The sequence below is a fragment of the Mycteria americana genome, chromosome 13 (assembly GCF_035582795.1).
Source record: "Mycteria americana isolate JAX WOST 10 ecotype Jacksonville Zoo and Gardens chromosome 13, USCA_MyAme_1.0, whole genome shotgun sequence".
Lineage (NCBI taxonomy): Eukaryota > Metazoa > Chordata > Aves > Ciconiiformes > Ciconiidae > Mycteria > Mycteria americana.
The window spans coordinates 10,933,546-10,956,676 of NC_134377.1; the positions used below are offsets into that span (position 1 = coordinate 10,933,546).

Sequence of the window (23,131 nt, forward strand, 5' to 3'; positions counted from 1 at the left end):
TCCGCCCGCCCGCCGGGGCTCGCGCACTGCGCACGCGCCCCGCGCCGCCGCCGGCAGCCCGCGCGCGCGGGGCCGAGGGGGGAGGGGCCGGCGCGCGGGACGGGGGCTGTGAGGCGACGGGGGCTGTGAGGGGACGGGGGCTGTGAGGGGACGGCGGGCGACAAGGCCGGCCCGGGCGCCCGGGTCCCTTTGTCGGTGTCGAGCGGGTAGAGCCGGGGGGAGGAAGAGGGGCGAAGGGCTGAGGAAGGGGCCGGGGGGGCCCCGGACGCCTGGCTTCGAGGCTGCCCCCGGCGCTGAGGGGCCGCCGCGCTCTCTCAGCCTCCCTGGAACCGCGGGGACAAACCGGCGGGGGCCCGCGGAGCAGCTGCCGCCGCCCCGGGACCTGCTGGGGGGAGGCCGGCGGGGCCTCCCGCGGAAGGGTGCCCGTGCCGGGGAGAGTTTGGAGGCATCGGCCGGCCCCGCGGCTCCCTCTTGCCCCTCCCCGGCACTGCCAGGGCTGTGTGAGCCCGCGGGCAGGGAGCGCGGCTCCCCGGCCCCGCGGCGTTGTGTGGCGCGGAGCAGCTCCGGGGGGCTCCGGCAGTGACAGACGTCCGACCCGCTCGCCCTCAGCTCGGTGCTCGGCGCAGGGATGCTGGAGCAGAGCCCCGCTCCCGGGCAGCCGGCTCAAGATGAGTGACAACCCCGTCCAGCCCTTGTGCAAGTCGCTGTGATAGTATTGCAGACCTTGAGCGTGGGGATTAGCAATGCTTCCTGTTAAGCAAAACATCTGCCTTGTTAAACAGGATACTTAATAAATCCATAATATGCCTTTTTTTTTTTTCAGTAGTTATAAGGTTTCTCAGCTGCCTAAAATAATTCCAGTAATTTCCATGGGGCTGGTTTTAAGTAGCAGGGGATCTGCTCCAACACAGATTCATGGAAGTACATGAACATATCAGTAAATGGGCAGAGAGTTACGTGCGAAGCGATGCTCTGCAGAAAATTTCTCCTGTCACATACCCAGTGTACTCTGGTCATGGTGTTGCTGGACTCCTTCATTAACTTGCATCTAGTGCACACCTTGCTGTTTGTACTAATTGTACAATCACAGATACTTTCAGAGTACATAACAGCAATCTCTGTTTAAAAAACATTGCCACTGAAAGGAACGCTTCTTAAGGGCCTACATTATTATTCAAATTGATGCTGAGGATGATGTAAAGAAGGAAGCGTGTTCAACAGCACTTCACTGATCTTTCTACAGCAACTTATATCAGCCTCATTATGCTGTTTATACAAACACAGTAAGATGCCATCCCATTGGTATTACACTACTAATTGGAACTACTACTTTCAGAATGAAAAAGTAAGTTTTAAAGGCCAAAATGGAAACCTGGTTTTAATGTATATCACAGCATTCCTTTCTTTACTGAGGTCTGTTGGATTTATAATCACAAATCCATTCTAACCTATCCAAGCATTTTGTACACTACATTTATCAATGTATTTAATCAATACAATAGTTTTACATTGCTATTTTGCTGTCAGGTTTCACAAATAAATACCGTCTTAAGGTAATGAAAATAGACTGCATCTGGCATAAACCCACCTGAAATGAAGTCTAGGAAGGTTCCAGCCAAGGGTAGGGGTGGTCAGTGCAAGAAGACAAGGTGGCAACTACTATTTCACTCTTTACAGCCACCCTAGTGTTTCCCTACAGAGGTTTGACCCCATAGGTTTGTGGCATATGCTAAACTGGAGGCTTTTCCTAGAGTTTGATTAATACAAAACTATGTGATCATTAACTTTTTAATAAACACAAAATACAAATTTTGAAGACATTTGAGGAGAGGAGACTGGAAAGTAGGAACGAGTAGGAAACTTGGTGGCAGCTATGCTTCTGTGTCTTCACAGACCAAAGATTCATCTCTTTTTTCTGTTCTTTTTTTCTGGTTCAGCAATAGGTAAGCCAAGAATGTCAGCAGCGAATATCTCTGCTGTGATTTCCTCTGGAATTTCTTCTTCAGTCAAAGCTGCTGCACCTGGAGAGCAGTAACAACAACACAAAACACAAAATAGCACTGTAAAAATGGCTTTCCAGATCAGTAAAATTTATAAGCAGCAGTAAGTGGATGGAATGCTTTTAAAGATGTACGAAGTAATCATGAAAAAGTATTGGTTTACAAGCTTAATACTTTATGCATTCATATCAGGGATCAAATCTGTTGAATCCGTGAGGCTGTGAGTCTCGCCTTGCTGTAGATCCCTGCCTCAGAAGGGTCAAGGGGCCAAACGTAACTTTTGCACTCCAACGATTTGATGTGATTTTAAGGATCCCAAGGAATCCAGGGATTTCAAAGTTGCTTTGCGGTGCTAAGCAGTTCCCTTCAGGAGCTGCACCTTTGCTGCATGTAGCCTGTTGCCAACAGCCCTAACCAGATGCTGTTCTGGACTGGTGTGGACTGGGACATGAATTGTACAAAAATGTGGCACTTACCAGCAGTTCCAATTACAATGGGCAATGCCACTTGGCTGAAATCAACACCATAATTTGCTGTTCTAGACTGGTGTAGACTGGGACATAAATAGTAGACAAATGTGGTAGTTATCAACAGCTCCCTTACAATGGGCATTGCCGCCCGGATGAAATCAACACTGTAATTTGCATATTGTAGGATTCCTTTTTGCCTGTGGACTTTGGCGTGTAAACCTTCCACTGTGTGTTTCTAATTTCAGTTCCAAGCCAGCAGATAAACAGCAATGTAATCTGGTCAGGTCCCAGTTATATTTCATTGTTCATTTATTTTTAGATACACCCATGCAATTGCTGCATGGATGAAGGACAATCTATAGCTCTATGACTATTTTTGCAATCCCATCTGAGTGTTTTTGATAGGTCTCTTGGCCTAACAGGGTAATGGGTTTTCAATTTAAATTATTCTGTTTGGGAATTGAAGCGATCCTGCTTCTGTGCTGTGTGGAATGCTAATCCTGTACCTGAGGGATCGTAGATGTCCGGTTCAGATCCTCCTCTCCCAGGATGCTTGCCCAGCAGGGTGGTCAGACACTGCACCAGCTCGTCCTCTGTCATATGCTCTCCTGCACACAACAAACGAAAATCAGCCTCTTGGGTTACGGTGTCATTAGCACAAAAACTAGAAGGCAACTCAAACAAGAATGGTGTGCAAACAAAACAGGACAGTTTGAAAGAGGATTCAGCTTCTCTGAGGTACAGAGGTACACATTGCCAATCAAAACGCGTGATCCCAACACAGGAAAATGTTGATCCTAAGGAAAAATTGTTCTTGCATATTGCATTTTGGACAAAAATATTTATCAAAGGGAGAAATTCTGATACAAATGGCTCTTTAGGCTACATTGCATTTGCAGGGGCTTGAGCTTCTATTCCCACTGAAGAATTTCTGGCATAGAACAGACCATAGTCCGTGTCGCCCTGTGTCTGTGGCTGTAGCCATTTCCACACAGAGGAGGAAGAGGAAGGTGCAGGAAAGTCTTGATCTAGTATCCTGGAATAACCTGGACATAGCACTTGTTCCCAGTCAGTGGCTGGCTCATGCCCTGGAGCATAAGGTTATAGATCTGTTATGAAACTGTTCTGTCTAACGTATCTATTTATGGATGTTCACACCATGCATATTAATAACTAACCTCTCTCACACTGGTCGAATCCTTGGTTTCCAAGGATCTTTGTGGCAAGGAGTTTTACCAGGTGATGTACTGAGTAAAACAGCATTTCCCTTTACCTGTTTTAATGCTTAGCAGCACTAAATGCTCCCTGCTTTTACAACAGGGGCAAGGCAATAGAAGTTCATTATTCACCTCTCTGTGGCATTGGCCATAAGCGTATTTATACATGCATTTACTGAGTTCCCTCTGATTCAGCTGAACTAAACCATCCCCTCTTTTCAGTCTTTCACACATAGATTCAGTCCAGGACTGACCAATTTCATCCCTCCTTTCTTGTCCCCCTCTTTTTCAGTTTTATACTACCTTTTTGGAGACTGTGTGACTGGAAGAGAGAACAATGGTTCAGATAAGGGTATACTGGAAGAAGGATACAATTTGCCAAGATCCATACTCATCATTTGACAGACAAGATACTTCAGGCCAGCAGAGATTCCCAGAGCAGTAAAAGAAGTTCAGCTGAGACAATAAATGTGATTATTCAATTTAAAATCTTAAGACAGGTGGCTCCCACATGCCTGCCCTGGTTACCAAGCTATAGTTCCAGATTAATTTTTTGCTGCAGTGAGTACGTGCTGAAATTGAAGGCAGAACTAGGAAGCCTAAAACTAATATTAGAAAAGAAATAACTCACCTCTGCACTGAAGCAGCAACAGTAAGTCTCCTCTGTCAATAACTTTGTCTCCATTCTCATTATCATAACCAAGAACCTGAAACGCTTGTTGTATTTTTTTCATTGACAAGCCAAATGCAGGTCGATGATTTATATAAAGTTTGATAAAATCCCCTAAATTTATTTTTGTCACTTGTTCTCCAGTATCCACGTACTTGCTGAATTTTACTTCATTTATCATTTCTTCAGTCTAAAGATCAAGGCAAGACAGATTGTTACACGTTTTCTCTTTGAAGAGCATCAGGCCAGTTTCCAATCTCATGAATGCCAATGTACCGTAATCGTGCACGTACTGGTACCACAGATGTCATGACCATATTCCAATAATGAGCTAGCACTCAGCAGCTGAGGGTGGACATGGCTAACGGTTATGCACTTGTTGTGACAATATTAGGTAAAGACGGGGGTAGCAGATATGTAGTCATTTTGGATTTCCTCTATTTGCTTGTGTGACAGGCACTCAGCAGCTGTTACCAGTACCTTTGCTGCAGCTGTGTCTCCAACTCTGGGGACAGTGGGCAGACAAACCACAAACCAGTAAATATACCACCCCGCTACAAAAGTACGTACATGAAAGTCCCGACATAAGCAGGCTGCACACAGTATATACACACCCTGGCCGGCATAAGCAATCTTCCCCCCCCCGATCCGACATGCGTCTGGTGCAGTTCTGCCACTGCACAAGCCAAATCTGAAATTTGCTCAGTGGGGCTGACATCCTGCACAGCTGGATCACTCGCTCTTCTCTCAGGCAAACAGGCAAGCACTGGCCGTGCTGGATACTAGTGGTTTTCCTGAAGTCTGGTGCTGTGAGTCAGCCCAGTCGGCAGCTGTGCAGATGTGTGTCCGAAAGGCAGGATCTGCTCCATGCCTTCATTGTACTCGTGCTCCAAGAGGCAGCCCCTTTGGAGACACATGGGCAGCAGAGAAACGCCGGGAGAATGCCCGGTGCCAACATGTACCAAGCCTGCTACACCCCGGGAAGGGAAGCTGATGCAAAATCTCCCTAGGGAGGACTTTGCATTCTGCCTTGGGCCTTTGTCCTTGTGTCACAAGTTTTTCGACTGAATAAAGCCCGAGGAAGAGGGAAATCTCAGCCTTATACTTTTCCTGTTGCAAATGTCATGCCAGGCAAGACCAGTCATTTTCACTCAGCTCTGGCTGATCTGGGATTAGGTTTTATATCAGCCCCACTGAACTACAAAAGAAAAACACCAATTCCCAAAAGCTTTGCTAGTCAGCCCAAGCTGCTTTTTTTCCCTCCTGCTTTTCCTTTATTAAAACACTCTAGAGAGAGATGAACTTTCTGTCTGGATTTTAATACTGTCCTGCCTGCTTCGAGAAGCAGATTGTAGGTTGCCTGCTTTCACAACAGCTTAGCACCTCTGTTTCCATGCTTGAAATGCTGTTTTCATTTTGATTTGGGGTGGGGGGGGTTAGTTATTTGTCCACAGACATTTCCCAGGGGAACATGTTCTCTCTGTCCCCAAGAGGTGAAAATGTAACAACCCAAGGAAAGATCTAACAAGGTATGAGGGGATAACACCACAGCTCGACACAAGGGCAAAGCAGTCCCTGCTCAGACGAACATTTGCTGGTTGCGGGAGCTCCAAAGCCAGTCTGTTAGGTGGTGGCTGTGGCAAAGGTCCTGCCCCCCATCTGCTGGCTCTCCTGGCAGAGAGGATGCCCGGGCAGATGGCGTGGCACTGACTCACAGCATCATCTCAGCAGCCAGTGGGGTTCCATGCAATGGCAGAGATGAACGCAGCCTCCCCCGCAGAAAGATGAAGGGAGCACAGCGATGTACCGCTTCCCTTGGGAGAACCCCTCCTGCGTTGAAGGGCTGTAGCTGGTGCAAAGAGGTCGTTATTTAAATCTCCTTGCATCAGATTCAGTAATTTTTTTATGCGCTTTAATTACCCTTTTGCCAGGTTACAACATTACAAATGAGGTTTGTATGAAATACAAACTGCCTTGTAGAAACAGCCACAAAAGGGAAGAAGCAGCACCCTTATTAAATCACTTGTCTTTGTCTGCCGTAAAATTTGAAGCTAAAAGGCTCTTGAGAAATATTTGATAGGAAGCTCTGCTGCTGAAACCTGAAAGGCAAGCTCAGAGAGAGCTTCTGCAGTTTATCAGTTATGAAAGAGCTTTAAGTTCCTTGGGAATAAAAGCTGCTCTCTCCATCTAAAATCATTCTTTCATCAGTCCCAGGCAGAACAAGAAAAAGAGGCTCTGTCAATGTCCAAATGAGTGATTGCATGGAGCTGGACATTCCCACCCGCACTGGTAACACATACTGGACGCTCTGGTTGAGTATTCATCTGACCTGGAGGGACTCAGCCCATGGCCCACCAACCACATGCTGCATGTAAAGCAGCTCAGCCACTAGTAGAAGTCACAGAGAGACCAAAGCACATCGCTGCCTGCACACAAGGTACTTTAGCCCGTGGACTTTGGAAAGTTAGAGGCTGCTGCCCTTGGGAGCTGAAGGAAGATTCATTCCTCACTTTTCTCAGTTCACCTTCTGAAGAAACCCACTTCTGCAGTGGTGGCAGAGCACTCAGCCTCCAGAAGACCCTGAGGTTGTCTTTTCTTGAACACTTCTGAACCATCAGGCTCCAGGTTTGCTCAGCCTGCCCCTGCGGTTGCCCAGCTCTCTAGTGAGGAATCATTACTTTTTGAGGAATTTGCTGCCAGATTCTGACCAGTAGTATATTGATGCAGACCAGGTTAAATACATTGAAAGCCAGCAAATATACTCTGGAGCCATCCAGCATGACAATGGTCAGAATCTGGCCCTCGGGACACTTGGTAAATGCAATCAGTCTCTCTCTTTTTTCTTTTAATAACAATAATAAAAACAACTGACTGACCTTTTCCTCTGATGGATAAAATCCCATTGCTCTCATTACAGAAGGAATTTCCTCCAAGGGAATATGCGTTGACACCTGTCTGGTCTCCAGTGTATCGATACCATGGTTGCGCAGCTGTGCATAGTAAAAATAGTCTTCCAGTTCCTGCGAGGGATTCAAACAAGATACTGTAAAGTTCAGTTACCAACAGGCGTGGAAGATAAGACTTCTTTTAAGATTTACTAACAGGCATATCAATGAGATTGCTGTTAAAGGCGAGCTGGACAAAAAATAAAGAAATGTCAGGCCTGTATAAATGAATCTTAAACTTCAACCAGATGCTGGCAGACAGCGTTCACGGTGAGCATAATTACCCTGAAGAACTCGCCTTCTCTGCCACCATCCAGTAGGTTGTAGAACGGGATCAAGTCCTCGCCACCCAGGGAAGCGGCAGCATCCAAGGCACTGGCAGAAACAGCGAAAAGAAGGTACAGGAAGGGTTCATGTGAGGAGAGATTTAATGTTTCCCTTTCTAGTCATTCTCCACAGACACTTTCAATAAATAAATAAAATCCCTGGGCCTCAGAATTCAGGAAAGAAAAGCGTTGCCTTGAACGATGTACTATTTTATCATCAGCGTGCACTTCTATAGCATATTTCATACCCAGGTTTTACATACAATAGCACAGTGTGGGAATTAATTATTACTGAATGGTCCTCTTGTTTAGTGGAATGAGCACAGGGCTGGGAGCCAGGAGCTTTTCCATGGACTTGAGCTTGGTGTCTGGCATTTAGCTTTTCTGCTTCCTTATAGAGACATTGAGGGAGATGAATTAGCTAGATCAGCATTTTGAACATGCAGAATGGGCTGGGGCTTGGTGTTTGCAATAAACCACACAAACCTAAGCTCCCTGTTCCTTGATCTAACACATTCTTCCCCAATAACTCAGTGCAATCCATTACGCTACTTCCTCTGCTGTAACGGGTGACTGTGTCGCAGGTGCAGCCTACATTAAACTGAAAGCATCTGAGTGCCACCTCTTTGTTTCAATTTCATAGGCAGTTGGAGCCAAAAGAATCTATTCGGCTGGTGCAGATGAAAAAGGAAACCGAGCCTGGTAGCGCAATCACGGCATAGCGTTGCCACATAATACCCCACGCTTGGCAGCAAGGCTGCAGCTTTCACGCACACCTCTGTAGTGCTGCTTCCACTGGGTTTTGTGCAAGCTTCGTGCTTTTTTCATAATTAAGTTATTTGGGTATTAAACACAGTGGAGATGCACAAGATGCCAGAAGCAGCAATAAAATGATAATTAGCTCATCAAGAGCTTCGCTCCAAAACCAAATTACATAGAAATTCAATGTTGCCTGGACCCTGGCCAACCATTATAAGAAGGATCATTTATATTCTATTGCCTTCCTTACAATGTCGCTTATTCTGACCCCCGACTGCTTAAGCCACACAAAGTGGAAAAGAAAATAAATAAGCCCATTGCTTTCCCACCCAGGTTTCCTTTGTTCTGGCACATGAAGGTGAGCTGGCTCAGCACCATTTGGGCTTTCCTCTGAGCGAGCAGTACCTGCAAGAAATGTTTTACACAGGACCAGCACGTGTCTTAACCACGAAGCCTTTGTCCTAGGAAGATGAGGGGCAACGGTGTTTCACAGGTGCACTCCAAAAGGCAAAAATAGGAGCGAGGGCTAAAAGCCAGCTCCGGTGGGGTTGATTTGCCAGAAACCAGGAAACGTGTTTTGTGCTAGTAGGGTGACACGTAGGATAAAAAAATCCAGCCACAGACTGACAGTGAACATGCCACGCTATCTGTCTTTTCTAGCTCCAGCACGGGCTAAGCTCCCTTTCCAGTCCTTGAAGTGCGAAGTTGCTCCACGCTGGCCTGGCAGTTTTCAGCTCATTCGCAGCTGCCTGCTCCCTTTCGATGTACACGTGTATCTACGGGGTGCCTGCAGCCACGCTCGTGAGGGGAGAGCCCTCTCTGCCCTGCACATGCATTGCAACGAGCGGCTTTGGTCCCTGACGTGCAAAGAAACCAAAATATATATCCTGCCTTTGCCACGTTACCCGCCTGCCACGTGGGAGCACGTGCCTGGCAGTGCTGCCCAAGGGAGCTGACAGAGGGAAATTGCACGCTTCCAGAGAAAGGCAGAAGAAACCTGGCAAGGTTTATTGCTGACGCTCTGGGCCAGAGCCTGGAAATCCTCATTTGCAAAAGCAGCCTTCACTCCTCCAGCCACCCCATTTACTGCAGCCCGTTTACTCATGTAAGCAAAGCTTTATAGGATTAAGGTGGCTTGTCCTAAATCCAGTCTTCAAATGCAAGGGGGATTTCCTAGCAAATGCTGGCCTATCCCATTTGAAGAGCTGACACTTTTGTATCAGCAGCCGCCCTGTATGCTCCTCATGTAGCCAGTGCCGCTCCTCTGATCCCCTGCCTAACCCCGACAATCCCCCATCACACTGGCCAGGCCCTCACAAGGACCCGAAAACCCTCTGCTCAACTTCTTACCATTTGGTACCATTTCCCAGACTGGAGTATTTTATAGACGCTATGGCCACTGCCTGCAAGGTCTGCTGGTTTAATCCCCCCTATTGACTATGTGGCTACATCACACAGAGGGGAGCAAAGCCCCCCCAAAAGCGTGCCCCTCCTGTTCCAGCTGCCACCCCACATAGCTACTTGTGGCCTGACAGGTCGTTGCAATCTAGGCTTGACCCCACTGCCATGCCACCATCCCCAGCGTGGCACGTGCCCACCATGCTGAGCTGTCTGTAGGTGCTGAGCTAGGGCTTTTGGAGAGCCTGTGTGACTGTAAGGTGTGAGGCTCCACTATTAATAAACCCAGTTGCAGGCCAGGTGTCCAGGAGCTGGCAGCCCCTAGGGTTGAGCAGAGATGCTGCCAGCCTCGACTCATGCTCCTCTCAGCGAGTGGTGGGTCTCCTGCTTGCACGAGTGCTGGGACCTGTCCTCCACCCTGTGACCCCCCTTTCCAGATGCGGTTCGTTGGCCTGGTCTTGGGCATGGTGTTGTGGAAGGAGAGTGAAGCTGCAGGGCTTTGTCACCTGCCCCAAAAGGACCCATGCTCAAGAGAGCCCTGCAAAGAAACACTCCCCGTGCAGCACCCTGCTGCCTTGCCCCATCGGTGCAGCAGCACCCTATACACTGAGATAAGTGCAGAAATAGCTGGGAGACCTGGCTTTAACTCCTCTGGACACAAACAGAGACCTTTTAGGACAAAAGCCCCATTCTCAGTGTAAATGCTGGGGAACATTTGCTTCAGCTGTGTTGGCCAAGCAGCTGTGGAAAGCCGTAATAAGACTCCTTTCTCCTTCCTGCAGTACTCACTTTAGGTTGACCTCCCATTTCATAACAGTGCAGTCATCCCCCCCCGCTGTAAAGACGTAGCGTCCGTCGTAGCAGCTAGCAAGGTCAGAGACACCATCCGGGTGGCAAATGAAAGCTGAGGACTTGTGGGGGTTGCCATCAACAGGCAAAATCTGCAAGCCCACCTGTAAGGAAAGAGGGGGCCTGGGAAGGCTGGGCGTCCCGCAGGAGGGCTGCGCGCTGGGGCAGTGCTGCATCCTCCTCCCGGGAGCTCGCTCAGCTCTCGGCAGGACCAGCCTACACATGGTTTTGTCTGCAGTGAAATTCCCCCAGGGACCACCACCTCTACAAGTGGGGGCTCTTGTACAGCTGGGGCAGATGGGGCTCCATACCTTGTCCTTTGTAATGTACGCCAGATAGTGTTTCTGGGCGTCTGCAGTGTTTGTTGGGAGGATTTGTATCTTCTCCAACGGGGAGCCATAGGTTGGTCCCAAAAGGGTCTTTCTAAAGGCAAACAACAATTTCATCCATTCCAGGGCTCACAAAACATTTTCCCTCTCTCATTGGCCACTGTGCACAAGGACGGGTACATATGGGGAGGTGTGGTGCGTGCAAAGGCCTTCTACTACTGGCTGAGAGGACAGGATAGGACAGGGTCCCTGGCTAGAAGGGACCACACTGGGGCTAAGAGAGGAATTTAGTGCTCAGGGATCATTCAGTCCTTGTGCTTTGCTCATGTGGGCTCCTGTCTCTATCTGATGTCCAACTGCTGCATCTCAAGTCCAGTGTGCTGGGCAGACTGAGACCCACCTGCAGCCACAACCTTACTAGATGACACATTAGTGAACAGTAGAGTGGACACAAGGATGGAGCAACCTGGGCGCCCTAGAGTCATCCCAAGATCTGCACCACAGATGGGCAAACACATGCTCATGGGTGGGAGTAGGGTGGACATTAGACAGAGGAGAACATAGAGTCGGGATGGGGCTCCCAGGCAGTGGTAGGCCTGAATCTCTCCTCTACCTGCACATTTTGGTCGTCGTGTTGTAGAGCTTCATTTTGTAGCAGTTGTTGGCAGTGAGGATAAAGGACTCGGTGCTGAGCTGTGGGTACCAGGCCAAGCACAGGGGCACAGCAACCTGCTCTATCCGGTCCCTGTGCAAGACCACCAGGTGGTCCTTGCTGCTGCTGCTCAGGTCATATTCAACCTGGAGGGAAGACAAGGAAACACAGCACCCCTGTGGTCTGCCAGCACCCCAAACCTTGTGGGTGAACTAGGTCTAGTATCTGTTGCAGACCTGCCCTGAGATCAGGCTGACAAACAACCCCCTGCGACGGAGCTGGTGGGGAGAAGTTAGGAGCTGTAGAACCAAAGACTGAGTCTCCCTTGATGCTCATGTCCAGCCCCCCACTTCAGCAGCAAAACTCCACTGCCCTTTAAACTTTCACATTGACTTACCAGCTGCCGGTCCTCCCCAAGGCTCAGGAGCCTGGGCTCGTTGCTGTCTAACTGGACCCCAAAGAGGATGCTCCGGATGGGTTTGTAGTGGGAGCGCAGCCCTGCTAGGTGTTCCCAGCATCTGCTCCTGTTTTGCAGGACTCTCTTGTAAACAGTCACTGAGTATTTCTCATCCTGGAACGAGAGAGCAAAGGGCAATGAGCCACGATGCCCATGCACGTCTCCTGGCTGGCAGTGGGCAGCTCTGCGTGTCCCCTCCAGGCTTAGCTCGGCCCTTTCAGTTCTGTGAGTCTCAGCAGGAGGGTTAGAGTCGCGGCAAGGATAAAGCCAGGGCGGACAGATTTGGGCAGTTGCTCCCAAGGGTATAACTGCAGCAGTCCTCAGCCTGGCCGGAGCATGCTAGCTGGCTGGAGGGCATTCCCTGCCGTGCTCTCACAGCAGAGGGGCAGTAAATCGAGCTCAGTGACCCCCCCCAGAAATCACAAGGAAGATGCTTCCCACTGCTGTGCCCTGGCATCCGCGCATGAAGGGGGAGTATTTTTCTTTGTACAGATCAGCACCAGTTGCCACAACCTCTGTGCCAAACTGCTTCAACACTGCCTCAACGCTTCCGCACTGAGACGTGGGACCAAGGGAGCAACCCCCCTTGCTGTGCACCAGCCAAGAGGAAATCCCTGCTCCAGCCCTTTCTACAGATGGATGCAGAGCTAAGGCTTGTCACTAAAGTTAGCGATGGGACGCTGCCAGCAGCAGGTCTGTGGAGCGGCTGTGACTGGTGACGTTTTTACAGAGTGACTCTTCAAGCCAGGAAAAGCATTTCAGAGTCACGAAGCCCCTGGGTAGGGGCAGCCCTCCTCCGCTCGCTCTGCTGTGCCTCACAGGATGGCCGGCAATTCCCAGTCCCACCGAAAGCCATGCCACGAGCAGCACACGTAAATCACTGAGAGGGAAAAACAAGCTTACAGCAGTTGCGAGGTACTCCGAATCGTGAGAGAAGCTAATATGAGTCACGGGGCCACGCGAGAACTTGAACTCTTTGCAGCTGGACTGAAGGGAAATGGCATCGAGGATGTAAACACTTCCATCAGTAAAACCAGCGGCCAGAAAATAACCTGAAAAGTATGCCAGAAAACTCTCACTACACGATCGCTCCTCCCAGGAAGCCCAGTGCTTGGCACATGGGGAGGTCATGAGACCAGGATACCTTCAGGGTCGTAGGACAAGCACTGAATGCTGGCCTCAGTGAATATCCTGCTAACGAGGTACTTGGTCTGCTGGTAGTCCCACACCTTCAGCAGCCCACAGTGACTGCCCACAGCAATGAGTGCCTGCCGGGGGTGACAGGCAATGGCATTCACAGCTTTCTTCGCCTCTTCCATGACTTTTTCAAAGTTTGTCCTGTCTGTTGCAACATGGAGCACAGTTGCATCAGAGGTTGAAAGGATAAAGTTCCTGTTTAGTGTGAGAGAAACAGAATTTGATGAATCAGACTAGCTGGCTCATGTTCCTCCAAGCTATATTACACATTAGTCTCTTTTTGGCAACTTAGTTGGACTATCACTTATATTTTGCGATATGCAATATCCAAACACTTCTTGACCTGGAAGGCAGGTGGCACTTTGTATTCATGACCTGGTAAATCTCCACGGGAAAACACTGGAGCTGGTTCCATTTTCTACTTGGGTAGGCAAGCCAGAAGATGAATGACATCTGCATAGCTTTCGCCATTTGCAAGTCACTGGTGTGTGAGACAGACAAATGAGCAATTGAAGATACTCTGAATAGTCTTTTCACATGTCTCCATGCCACCATTGTCAGTGGCTCCATGTTGACCGCGCCACCACGGACAAGGTCAGAGGACAGTTTCAGACCCGTGTCGCAGACAGAGCAGCTGCCTGTCTGTTCACTCAGCCACACCAACCGTAACGCAGCAAAGAGGGTCCCGCTGCATAATTGGTGATGTGTAAAGCAGACGTCTGAATAATTATGCACGTTACAGAACAAATATGTATAGTCGTCAGTCTGCCTGAGGACTGAGACTCTGGACTGAAACCAGAGGGTCAAGAGAGGACCACACAGAGATCTAAGAGCTGCACAGACAGATGAGCATGGCTGCATCACGCGGGCAGCACGAGCGGGGAAATGGCAGCCTCTTTTGCTAGCTGGCCCATGACAACCGTTGGTTTATGCACATCTGGCCTGGGCACTGAAGGATGCTGTGCCTCTTGCATGCCTTAGCTGGGGTCTTCAGCCATACCTGATCCCACCAGCCTGGTGAGACAAGCAGGCTGAAGGCTTCCCCTTTGGTTTTCTGCCTTTTGTGCTGCCCAGAGCAGCTGCAAGTGGCAGGAGCTGCAGCAGCGACCCAGGAAGGGGGACGAGACAACTGAGACTGACAGGGAAAACCAAACCATTCCCCAGGGCGCTGCTCCAGGCTGGAGAGGAATCTGTCCCATATGGCTCCTTGGAAAACACGTGCGGCTAAGGACAGACGTTGCCAGGAGAACCTTAACAGGAGTGACAGACATATGGTTTGCAGGCTGGATCGAGTCACAGAACAGCTTCATCTGGCCTGCAGACTTCCTATAAACCCTCAGACACAGCTATGTCATGCAGAGGGGCAGAGAGGGGCCAGCGACCGGGCTGGGGCTGTCCCAAGCTCCTGAGACCATGTGGTGCGGCCCAGCACTGGTGCCATCGCTGCTGGGGCAGTCTCTGCACCTCCACTGCCGCAATTAGCTTGCCCAGCCATCATAAAATCTAACTGGAAATAGCCATCCATGGGAGGGGCTTAAGGGGGGGGATTAAGGGGCTCAGTGGGAGCTGGAGGCTCGGCATTAGCGCTGCCCGGTGTGCCGGCTATGTGACAGAGGAGCTGTGCACCCCAGGACCAGCTGGTCATCTCCGCGCCTGCGTTAACGCTTCTCTTGCCTGCGCCAAGGCATCACATCAGGTTCAGAATTTAGGATGTGCTGGAGCCCACTTGGGCTTTGGCGGCTGCTGGGAGATGCCCGAGGGCTGCAGGCAGAGAGGGGCTGCCCAGGAGACACCCCCCTGCTTCTCTTTGGTGGGCAGGTGGGACAAATACCCAAAATTAAAATCTGCAGAGAAAGGGAATAAAGGGGCACGTTCCTTCCCTGTCCTGCCTTCCTGTCCCTGTCCTGCCCAGAAGCCTGGGTACAGGGTTGAAACTTGCCCCAGCCAAAGCAGAAGCCCATGGGGCAGCTTTCAGCTGACCGTCTCCCCAGCTTTCAAGCTGCAGGGCAAAGGGAGGAGAAGACCGGGGTTTATAGAGGGGCACTCACCTGGCAACAAAGGGCTGGCTGCTGGCGGTGCAGGAGGTGGAGCAGGCTGGGGAGGCACCGGGAGGATCAGGAGGAGCTTGGGAGAAGGAGATGGACCGAATGGGACCCACTTTGCTCTGGCTGTAGCAGGCGAGGAGCTGCAGCTCTCCGTTGTAGAATTTAACCTGACCTTTCACATCGCCCGTTACTATGCAGCTACAAGGAAGGGAAAGCTTTTAATCAACCCACTGATTGAGAACTCCCAAATATTTCTTGGACAGCATCCTTGGGCAGAAGCAAATCTCCTCCCCTTTTCTCTGCACAAGTGCATGGGAAGAGCCCCGTAGAGATGTGCAGGGGGAAAGCCCAGGGCTGTGCAGAAACCACCAGGCTCTGCTGTCACCCTGCAGTGTCCCCTGCCCTGTCCCCAAGGCTGTAAAGGCGTTTGGTGGCTGTCTGCTCCCTCTGCCGGTAAAGGCCAGGAGGCTGAGCAAGGCTCATCCACGATCCTCCGTGACCATGGCCAGCCCCGTCTCTGAGCTGCCCCAGCAGAGCTGGAATCACATTGCCAGGAGTTTTCAACCTTTTTTTTTTTTCCCCAGCCAAATTCATTGCTGAAAAAAGCCGGAGCAATGTCTGATAAATCAGCAGCACTTTCCTGCATGAATTTGTCTGGTCCTTGCACGCTACCAAGTGACTTAAAACTGCAATACTTGGCCATAGTTCATCAACATTAGCTCTGTGGCTGAAATGTCCAAGGACTGTACCCACGGCTACTGAAAACTGCTGTCCCATTACCTCTCAAACACCATGAGCACGGTAAGGCTGTCCTTCTGCATAGGCACCAGTTTGGTGGCCTTCATGCTGTGCGGCTTGACCCACAGTTCCTTGGAGGGGGTGTGGGGACTGACCACGTCCCACACCACCAGCTTCCCGGCCGAGGTGCCCGTCAGAGCTTGCGAGTTGTTAAAATGAAAAACCGACTGGCTGAAGTGTCCCACCACGCTGTTGAAGGTCTGCAGAGAGAGTGGCGAGGCCATGCGTTTGTCCGGGGTGCTGGCTCTTCCCTCCTCAAGCAGAGATGTTCCTGCTTGGTCCCTCTGTGTGACATTCCCTCCTTGTCCCATGGCAGGACCATCAGAGGCAAGAGCCCCAAGAGAAGATGCAGTGGGGCATCTCTGGGCGAGAGAACCCCTCAACCTCAGCTCAGGCAACCCTGGCTTGTCCCTTCAGGGGACAAAGGGGGACAGGATGGGGACGTGGCCATTGTTTTTGCTTAAGGGGATGGGAAGGGACAGTGCTGCTGCCAGGCGGAGAGCCAAGAGGGTGACATGCTGTGGTCCCCTGTGCTCACCTGGCTGCTCAGGAGCGGAGTGCCATACTGCAAACCGGTATTGCCCTGGGGAAAGCAGAGAAAATGTCCAGGACGAGCGTTTTGTAACTGTGCTCTGCAGTGCCAGCGTGTCCCTTCCCCATCATCTGGGCACTGACCCCACGCTGTGGTGACCAAAGCAGGGCTCCGGGGGCAGAAAGGCTCCAAGACCTTCCAGAGAGCACGAAACACCCTCTGCCTCCACCCGCTCCTCTCCCAAAAGCTGCTGACCAGCACGAGGAACAAAAAGGGCCCACAGGAAAGCATGGGTGGGAGAGGAAGAGAGCATCGCTGCCACGGCTGGGACCGACCCAGCATGGGAGCAGAGCGAGAGTGATGCTCTGCCCAGGCCACCTTCACGTCCGGCGAGGGCAGGGAGTGGGGAGGGTGGAGGGGGGCGAGGGCAGGGGCAGATCTGCAAAGCAAAATGCAACCCCAGTCGTGGGCAGACATCTGGCTCTGCAGCCCATGCTGCCTCACTAGTGTGCAGCCCCCCGTGCCGCCTCCCGACCCTCTGGGAGTGCGTCTGGCACCAGAAATACAACTTCCCATGTCCCTACTTACCCACAGGTAAAATACCACCTGGGTTTTGCTGTTGCTGACAAACTCATAGGGATTTTGAGGGTTAAAAATGACATAATCCTGAAATTAAAAGGTGAGAATCACATAAACACCAAGCTGAGCAATGCTTTCTGCTTATTATTTCATGCAAAATACCTGCTTTTATCCAAAACCCACTTGAGCACCTGCACTGAACTGAAAACAGAGGCCACGTTCCCTGTGAAACACCAGAGCTGTGCTCTCTCCTCTGCGAGCGGGGACAAACCGGCAGGGCCGTGGGCTTTTCCTGCCGTGAGCCCTGGCCAGTGCCAGGGCTGCAGTGGAGGGCATCCCACCAGGGTCCCCTCCGCGTCCGTGGCTGTTGGGCAGCAGAGGAGCAGCGATAACAGCCCCAGGATGCTCCGCTGCGTTGGGGTGCAGCAGGGACAGGCTGCGATCCTGCCTCCCACCTCCAGCCAGCACCTACCAGCAGCCCCGTACTGGATGGGGGCATGGGGGTGCAGGAGGGAGCGGGTGAGGATGGGGCTGCCCAGTCACGCTGCTCTGCACCCCTCGGCCGCGGTCACTCACCTGATACCCAAACTCAGGCCTCAGCTCTGTGCTGCACACGGGTTTCTCTGTGGGCGAAGTCCACTTCCAAACACAAACTCTCTGGCAGAGAAGGGAAAACCAAGGGATGTTTGTGGCTTTCTGGGAGCTGGGGGAACCAGGTGAACCCCATTCCCTCCAGCAGCAGTGGGGCATAAGAGACGGGAACAGGATAAACCTGGCATGGCCTGACAGCAGAGAGCTTAATTTCAGGAAATAATGCTAGAAATTGCTTCAATGAAAGCGCATTGGAGTCAGAAGCTGTTATCCCAACTTAAGATCCGTTTTCTCAACTCCACAGCACTCACTTTAATGAAATCCAGGTCTGTCTTCCAATGGCTCAGCAAAAACAAGCCATCACTCTGCAAGCCTGCTCCACCTCTCTTCTGCTTTCCCCATCCAAATCCCCCCCTCCCCTTGGCTGCACTGGGAAAAACTTCCAGGGATCTATCTTGCAAGGCTACAGAAGAGGAGATATTTTCTTTACCTGCACTGTACCAGCACTAATAGTTGCCAAATACTTCGCATCCTGGGAAATAGCAATAGCACTGACCCCATCCTCTGGATGACTCTCAAAGATGGTGCGCACCGGTATCCTACGGAGCAAAGTCCTTGTGGTCGCTCACAGCAGCGCAGAGGGTTCAAGGCAATTGCTTGGCAAAATCTGTGGCACAGCCCACCCCGGTCTGCGTGGCAGGGAGGGAGTCTGCAAACACCGGTGCTGCCGTGGGAGCAGCCAGCACCGCAGCTGATGCTCAACGTCCTCTTCATCCCTTCCTCCCAAGTAAATGGCTCTGGGAAACAACTCACCAGTGATCTTTTAAGAAAATACTACAGCTTGGAGACATGATGTATCTAGTCTGGGGAGCTCGGCCCCACGCCAGTGTCCCATGGGTGTGGGTGATACACGGACGATGAAGCCCTCAGTTTGGCTTTGGCTCCTTTGCTGCTTTACCCCGTCCCCGCGTTTCTCCCATTTCACTCTCAGCTGACGCTGGAGTCAGTCCTAAGCGATTTACCAGACACAGGAGGTTTCCAAAGAGGAGGTTCCCAGGAGCTTACCCGGAGAAGGAGTCCCACACGATGATCAGAGCATCTGGCCCTCGGTCGGCAGTTGCAACCCAGCGCCTGTCTTCACTCACACACAGGCAAGAAATGACATTCGTGTGGCCCTGGGGAAAGAGGAGCAGCAAAGTGCCGCAGAGGCTCCAGACTGGGTGATTATTTAAAGCATTCAAACTGCTTGTCTCCTCTCCCAAGGGTCCTCCACTCTCATTCTTCCAGCCCAACTTTTGCATCCCATTTTTCACAGGCTCTTCTGAGCCTGTCACCCCGTCCCTGTGCCTTGCGCTGGCTGCGGCTCCCCGAGCCAAGAAGCAGCGGAGAGGAGGGGGCCGTGCTGCACGTGCCGCTCACGGTCACCACTGCAAACCAACACAAAGCGCCTTCCACCAACACATGTTGGGAATTGCAACAGGCGTGCGAGCAAAATGATGCACCCCTTTGCATGGGCTGCTCCTTAATTCAGTTATAAGTGACCCCTAAGCACCGGGCACCGGGAAAAGAGATGGAGGGAGAGAGTTCAGGAGAAGGGGGGGGGAGGAGGAGGAGGAGGAGGAGGAGGAGGAGGAGGAGGAGGAGGAGGAGGAGGAGGAGGAGGAGGAGGAGGAGGAGGAGGAGGGAGGCGCATGGGCTGTGTGCCAGACCTGCAGGTGGTACTGCCTGTTTCCCAGGATGTCGTGGATGACCACCATGTGGGAGGAGACGTACAGGAGCACCCGGTCCTCGCTGTCCATCAGGCTGTGCACAGCCAGGCTGCTGTTGTAGCCCAACACCCAGGACAGGCTCTGCAGGGAAGAGGCAGAGCTTTTGTCCCTGGTGCTTAGCAGTTGGGACAAAAAAGCCACAAAATGCCTCTGGGGTGATGGGAGAGTGCTGGGCAGGAGTGCCGGGTGCTGTGTGGACCATCATGGTGGCACCATGCCCGCTGATACTCACGAGGGGGTGAAGTCTGGTCTGCTTGTCCTCCTGGAATAGCATCCCCGGCGTGGCTGCCCACACCAAGCTGGCAGAGCCATCGTGCCCATCGTCCTCCCCGCTCCTCTGCTGTGTTTCCTGCTCCCTGCAGCCTGAGCGAGGGCTGGACATGGCCCCCTTGGGCTCAGGCAGTGCTGGGGGTGGTCCAGGGGGTCTGGCACCCTCCAGGTGTGTTGTCCCAGCAGTGTCTTCTCCCAGGGCAGTCCTCAAGGCGATCATGTCTTGCCTTCTGGCCCAGGTGCTGGGCAGGGTGCCTGGGATCCCCATTCCTGGAGGAGACCACAGGGGACCCAACCGTGCATCTGCTCCAGCATCCTCTGGTGCTCCTTCCTTCTCCTTGGCAGCAGCGAGGGGGTCCTTGGAAAGGGAGAGAGGTTTTGGTGTGCACTGGCTCCTGGGCTGGTCCACAGCTAGTGGAAACACACGCCAGCACATCTCAGATCCAACCTACATCACTTTCAGGGCAGGCTCCAATATCAGGATACTCCTCCCCTCCTAAACTGCCTATGGATTTGTACCAGGGAAGTTTCCCACCAGTTGCTGCTTCTCTTTCTGCACATCTAGCCTTGCCCTCTTTGCACCTCCACAGCATCCTGTCTCTCACACCAGCACATCTTCCAGGCAGCTCCTATCAGCTGAGCTCAGATGCCAAAGTTTCTCCTCCAGAACTAACCTATAGGTCCTCTGAAGGCAAAAAGTCTGGTCTTTTTGCTGTCCATCCCCTGACTATTCCACACACACACATTATTGATTGCTGCAACAGGACACATGGTCGCAGGCTGGAGGGGGAGTGATGGCAAACTGAGGTTAAAAAGAGGGGAATTGGGTCCTGGCACTGGGGCTGAGATGGCTGCGAAGGGCTCTGCAGCAATCCCAGCTCTGCTGCCAGCACCTCTCAGTGTGCTGCCTGGCAAGCAGATGGAAAGCGAGGGTAAAAATCCCGCCACCATCTTCCTCAGCCCCTCGTCAGCCTGTTAATAAATGTATTAACAGGCCTGGGGTGTCAGAGCTCACAGCAGCCCTCAGACAAGCTTTCCCCAGTCTGAGTACCAGCTGCTTAATCTTGTTCTTGGGACCCACATCAGCTTTTGCCTCTCCCCACGGGGCTACTTGATTTCCTACAGCAATCTCTCATGCAAGGTATAAACCTCGTTTGGACACCGTTTCTGTTTCCGAGGGAGGTAAGATAACAGTTCATTCAGCGCAGGGATGAGGCCGGGTTCCCTCCTGCTCACGTAACTCTGAGGCAGCTCAAGTGCTCAGCAAATATTCATGGCTGGACTGAGACTACGCAGAGATGCTGCATCTGCCGAGCCCCACTGGTGGGGTCCCTGCGCTGGTGGGGTCCCTGCTCTGCCTCCCCGGAGACATCTTGGGAGAAACCACGTCTGGAGACATTACTGCCTGGTCCTGGAGTCAGGGGCTCTGCTTCCATCAGGACCTGCCCGCAGACCCTGTGTCGGCAGAGCTTGCTGCGGTGCTGCCCTCCTCACCTGCCCAGGCAGCACGGCCGTCTCCTGAGCTGTCTGTCCGTCCTGGGATGCCTCCTTGGGCTCGCTGCTTACTCCATCTCTTCCCCCAGTTGGCTCATCCAGGGTAATTTCATGCGAACCATCCATCCTCACCTTCACTCTCCTTCCAGGGAGCTGGGGTGTGGAGATACCCTGAAATACTCACACCCCACATCCCCCCCCCCCGAGTTTGGCTGCACAACGACCTTGAATTTGGCACAGCAGGAGGAAAGGGCACCTGTGAAGCTGGGAAACAGGTCCCAGAGCCCCTTTTCAGCTCCAGTAACGCTCCCGCTGGGCACAAGCAAGCCCAGCACAGCCCCAGTTACTCCAGCTGAGACCAGGCTCCCTCCCCATCCGCCTGCACACAGTGCCAGCCACGGACATTTCCCCTCAGATGGGGTTTTGTCACCGTCCCCGTAAGCAGCAGGGCTACTCCTGGGTGGCAACTGTTTCATCTCCGGCTTCACGGGTCTGGATTTGAGCCAATGCCGAAACCTCATGCACGGAAAGCTTTCATGGGAGCGGGAAGGGAGCCCTGGTAAAAACCCTCCCTCTGGTAGGGAGAAGGCTGCTCGGGGACAGCCGTGGCCCCACAGGTCTCACCAGGGTCACCGCAGAGCCGTTCCCGAGTCCCCTCCAGGCCCTGGGGCCTCCCCAACTGTCCCGTGCTCCCGCTGCCCCAAGGGACACCCCTGGGGACCCCCCGCTCACCGTCACACCGGTCCCCGCTTCTGTTTGCGTCCGACTGCCGTTCCCAGGCAACGGCTGCACCAACGGCTGCACCGGCCACCACCAGCGACAGCCCGGAAAGCGCCGGGGGAGAGAGGGGGGCTGTACAGGGAGAGAAGGGGGGACCCTCCTCATCCCCACCGGCTGCCATGGAGAGGCAGCACTGTCCCCCTGCCCAAAGCAGGAACCTGGTGGCATGGGGGGACATTCAGCCCTTTGCCCTGCCCAAGCCTAAATCCCGCTCGTGGCTGTGACAAAGCCCCTCTTGGCATCGCCAGACCCATTTGGGACCAAACCCTCGCCCTGCCTGGGGAACGGCACGAGGGATCTTTACCCGATGCCCTGCCCAGGGAGTTGTAGGCAGCTTCTGCTCCTTTGGCACCCCTGAGCAGGACAAGCAGAGTCAAAGCAAGAAAAATCAGCCTCCCACCACTGCCAGCTCCCCCCACTGTCCCCAGCTCTCTGCCAGGATGGCATTTATGCAGGGGACTCCATTCCCAGGGATCACTCCAAGCTATCGCCTTCACCACCGCAGATAATGAGCTCTAAGCGCTCCCAACTGTTGACTTCAGCCTTAATGTTAAGCTCAAATAATAATAATTTCTAAATCTAATTTGTTTTTCTTTCTGCCCAGCAAGAGCCTTGTACCCTGCTGGGAGAGGAAAGGAGTTTTGTTATCAGCTCACATTATCTCCTTGACCTGAAGAGGCTGCTGCGCAGAGGCAGGTCATCAACACGCGGCTGCTCTCAACTCCTTGTCTGTGGCACAACCCGCTGTTTCAAACACGGGGGAGTTTTGTGGCTTCAGGAGCAGAGACTTGGTCCTTAAGCCGCATCTCTGCTAGGTGCAAGAAGGCATCCTTGTTCAGTGCATCAGCACCTGCACATCAAGCTTGTTCAGACACGGTGCTTTTCTTCCCACCCGGCAGCACCCAGTCCACATTCCCTGGTCATATAGGATACAGGGAGTCATCTCTGCTCTCCAGCATGAAAATCCTGTTTATTCCAACTAAGAGCAGCTCCTCTTCTGCTCT

General features: G+C 52.3%; 1 protein-coding gene across 1 annotated transcript; it reads right to left on the reverse strand.

Annotated features, from left to right (window-relative positions):
* Positions 1-1,261: 1,261 nt before the first annotated feature.
* On the reverse strand, positions 1,262-21,473 carry CFAP251 (cilia and flagella associated protein 251). Its single transcript, XM_075516399.1, has 22 exons — positions 21,348-21,473; positions 20,102-20,211; positions 19,816-19,957; positions 19,524-19,664; positions 18,880-18,989; positions 18,305-18,413; positions 17,800-17,880; positions 17,233-17,310; positions 16,651-16,695; positions 16,095-16,312; positions 15,318-15,512; positions 13,217-13,464; positions 12,976-13,124; positions 12,013-12,186; positions 11,577-11,761; positions 10,946-11,057; positions 10,575-10,738; positions 7,587-7,677; positions 7,234-7,377; positions 4,319-4,547; positions 2,977-3,078; positions 1,262-2,021 (listed from the first exon to the last, which is right to left on the reverse strand). Exons 1-22 carry the CDS (start codon positions 21,471-21,473, stop codon positions 1,903-1,905), a joined length of 3,072 nt encoding a protein of 1,023 aa, XP_075372514.1. The 3' UTR covers positions 1,262-1,902.
* Between the last annotated feature and the right edge of the window lie 1,658 nt (positions 21,474-23,131).

Coding starts and splice junctions, on each gene's coding strand:
- CFAP251 (XM_075516399.1), bottom strand. CDS start 21,473: ATGGATGGTTCGCATGAAATTACCCTGGATGAGCCAACTGGGGGAAGA. Junction 17,881..18,304: donor TTAGTGCTGGTACAGTGCAG/GTAAAGAAAATA, acceptor CTTCTCTGCCAG/AGAGTTTGTGTTTGGAAGTG. Junction 16,696..17,232: donor AGGTGGTATTTTACCTGTGG/GTAAGTAGGGAC, acceptor TGCTTTCCCCAG/GGCAATACCGGTTTGCAGTA.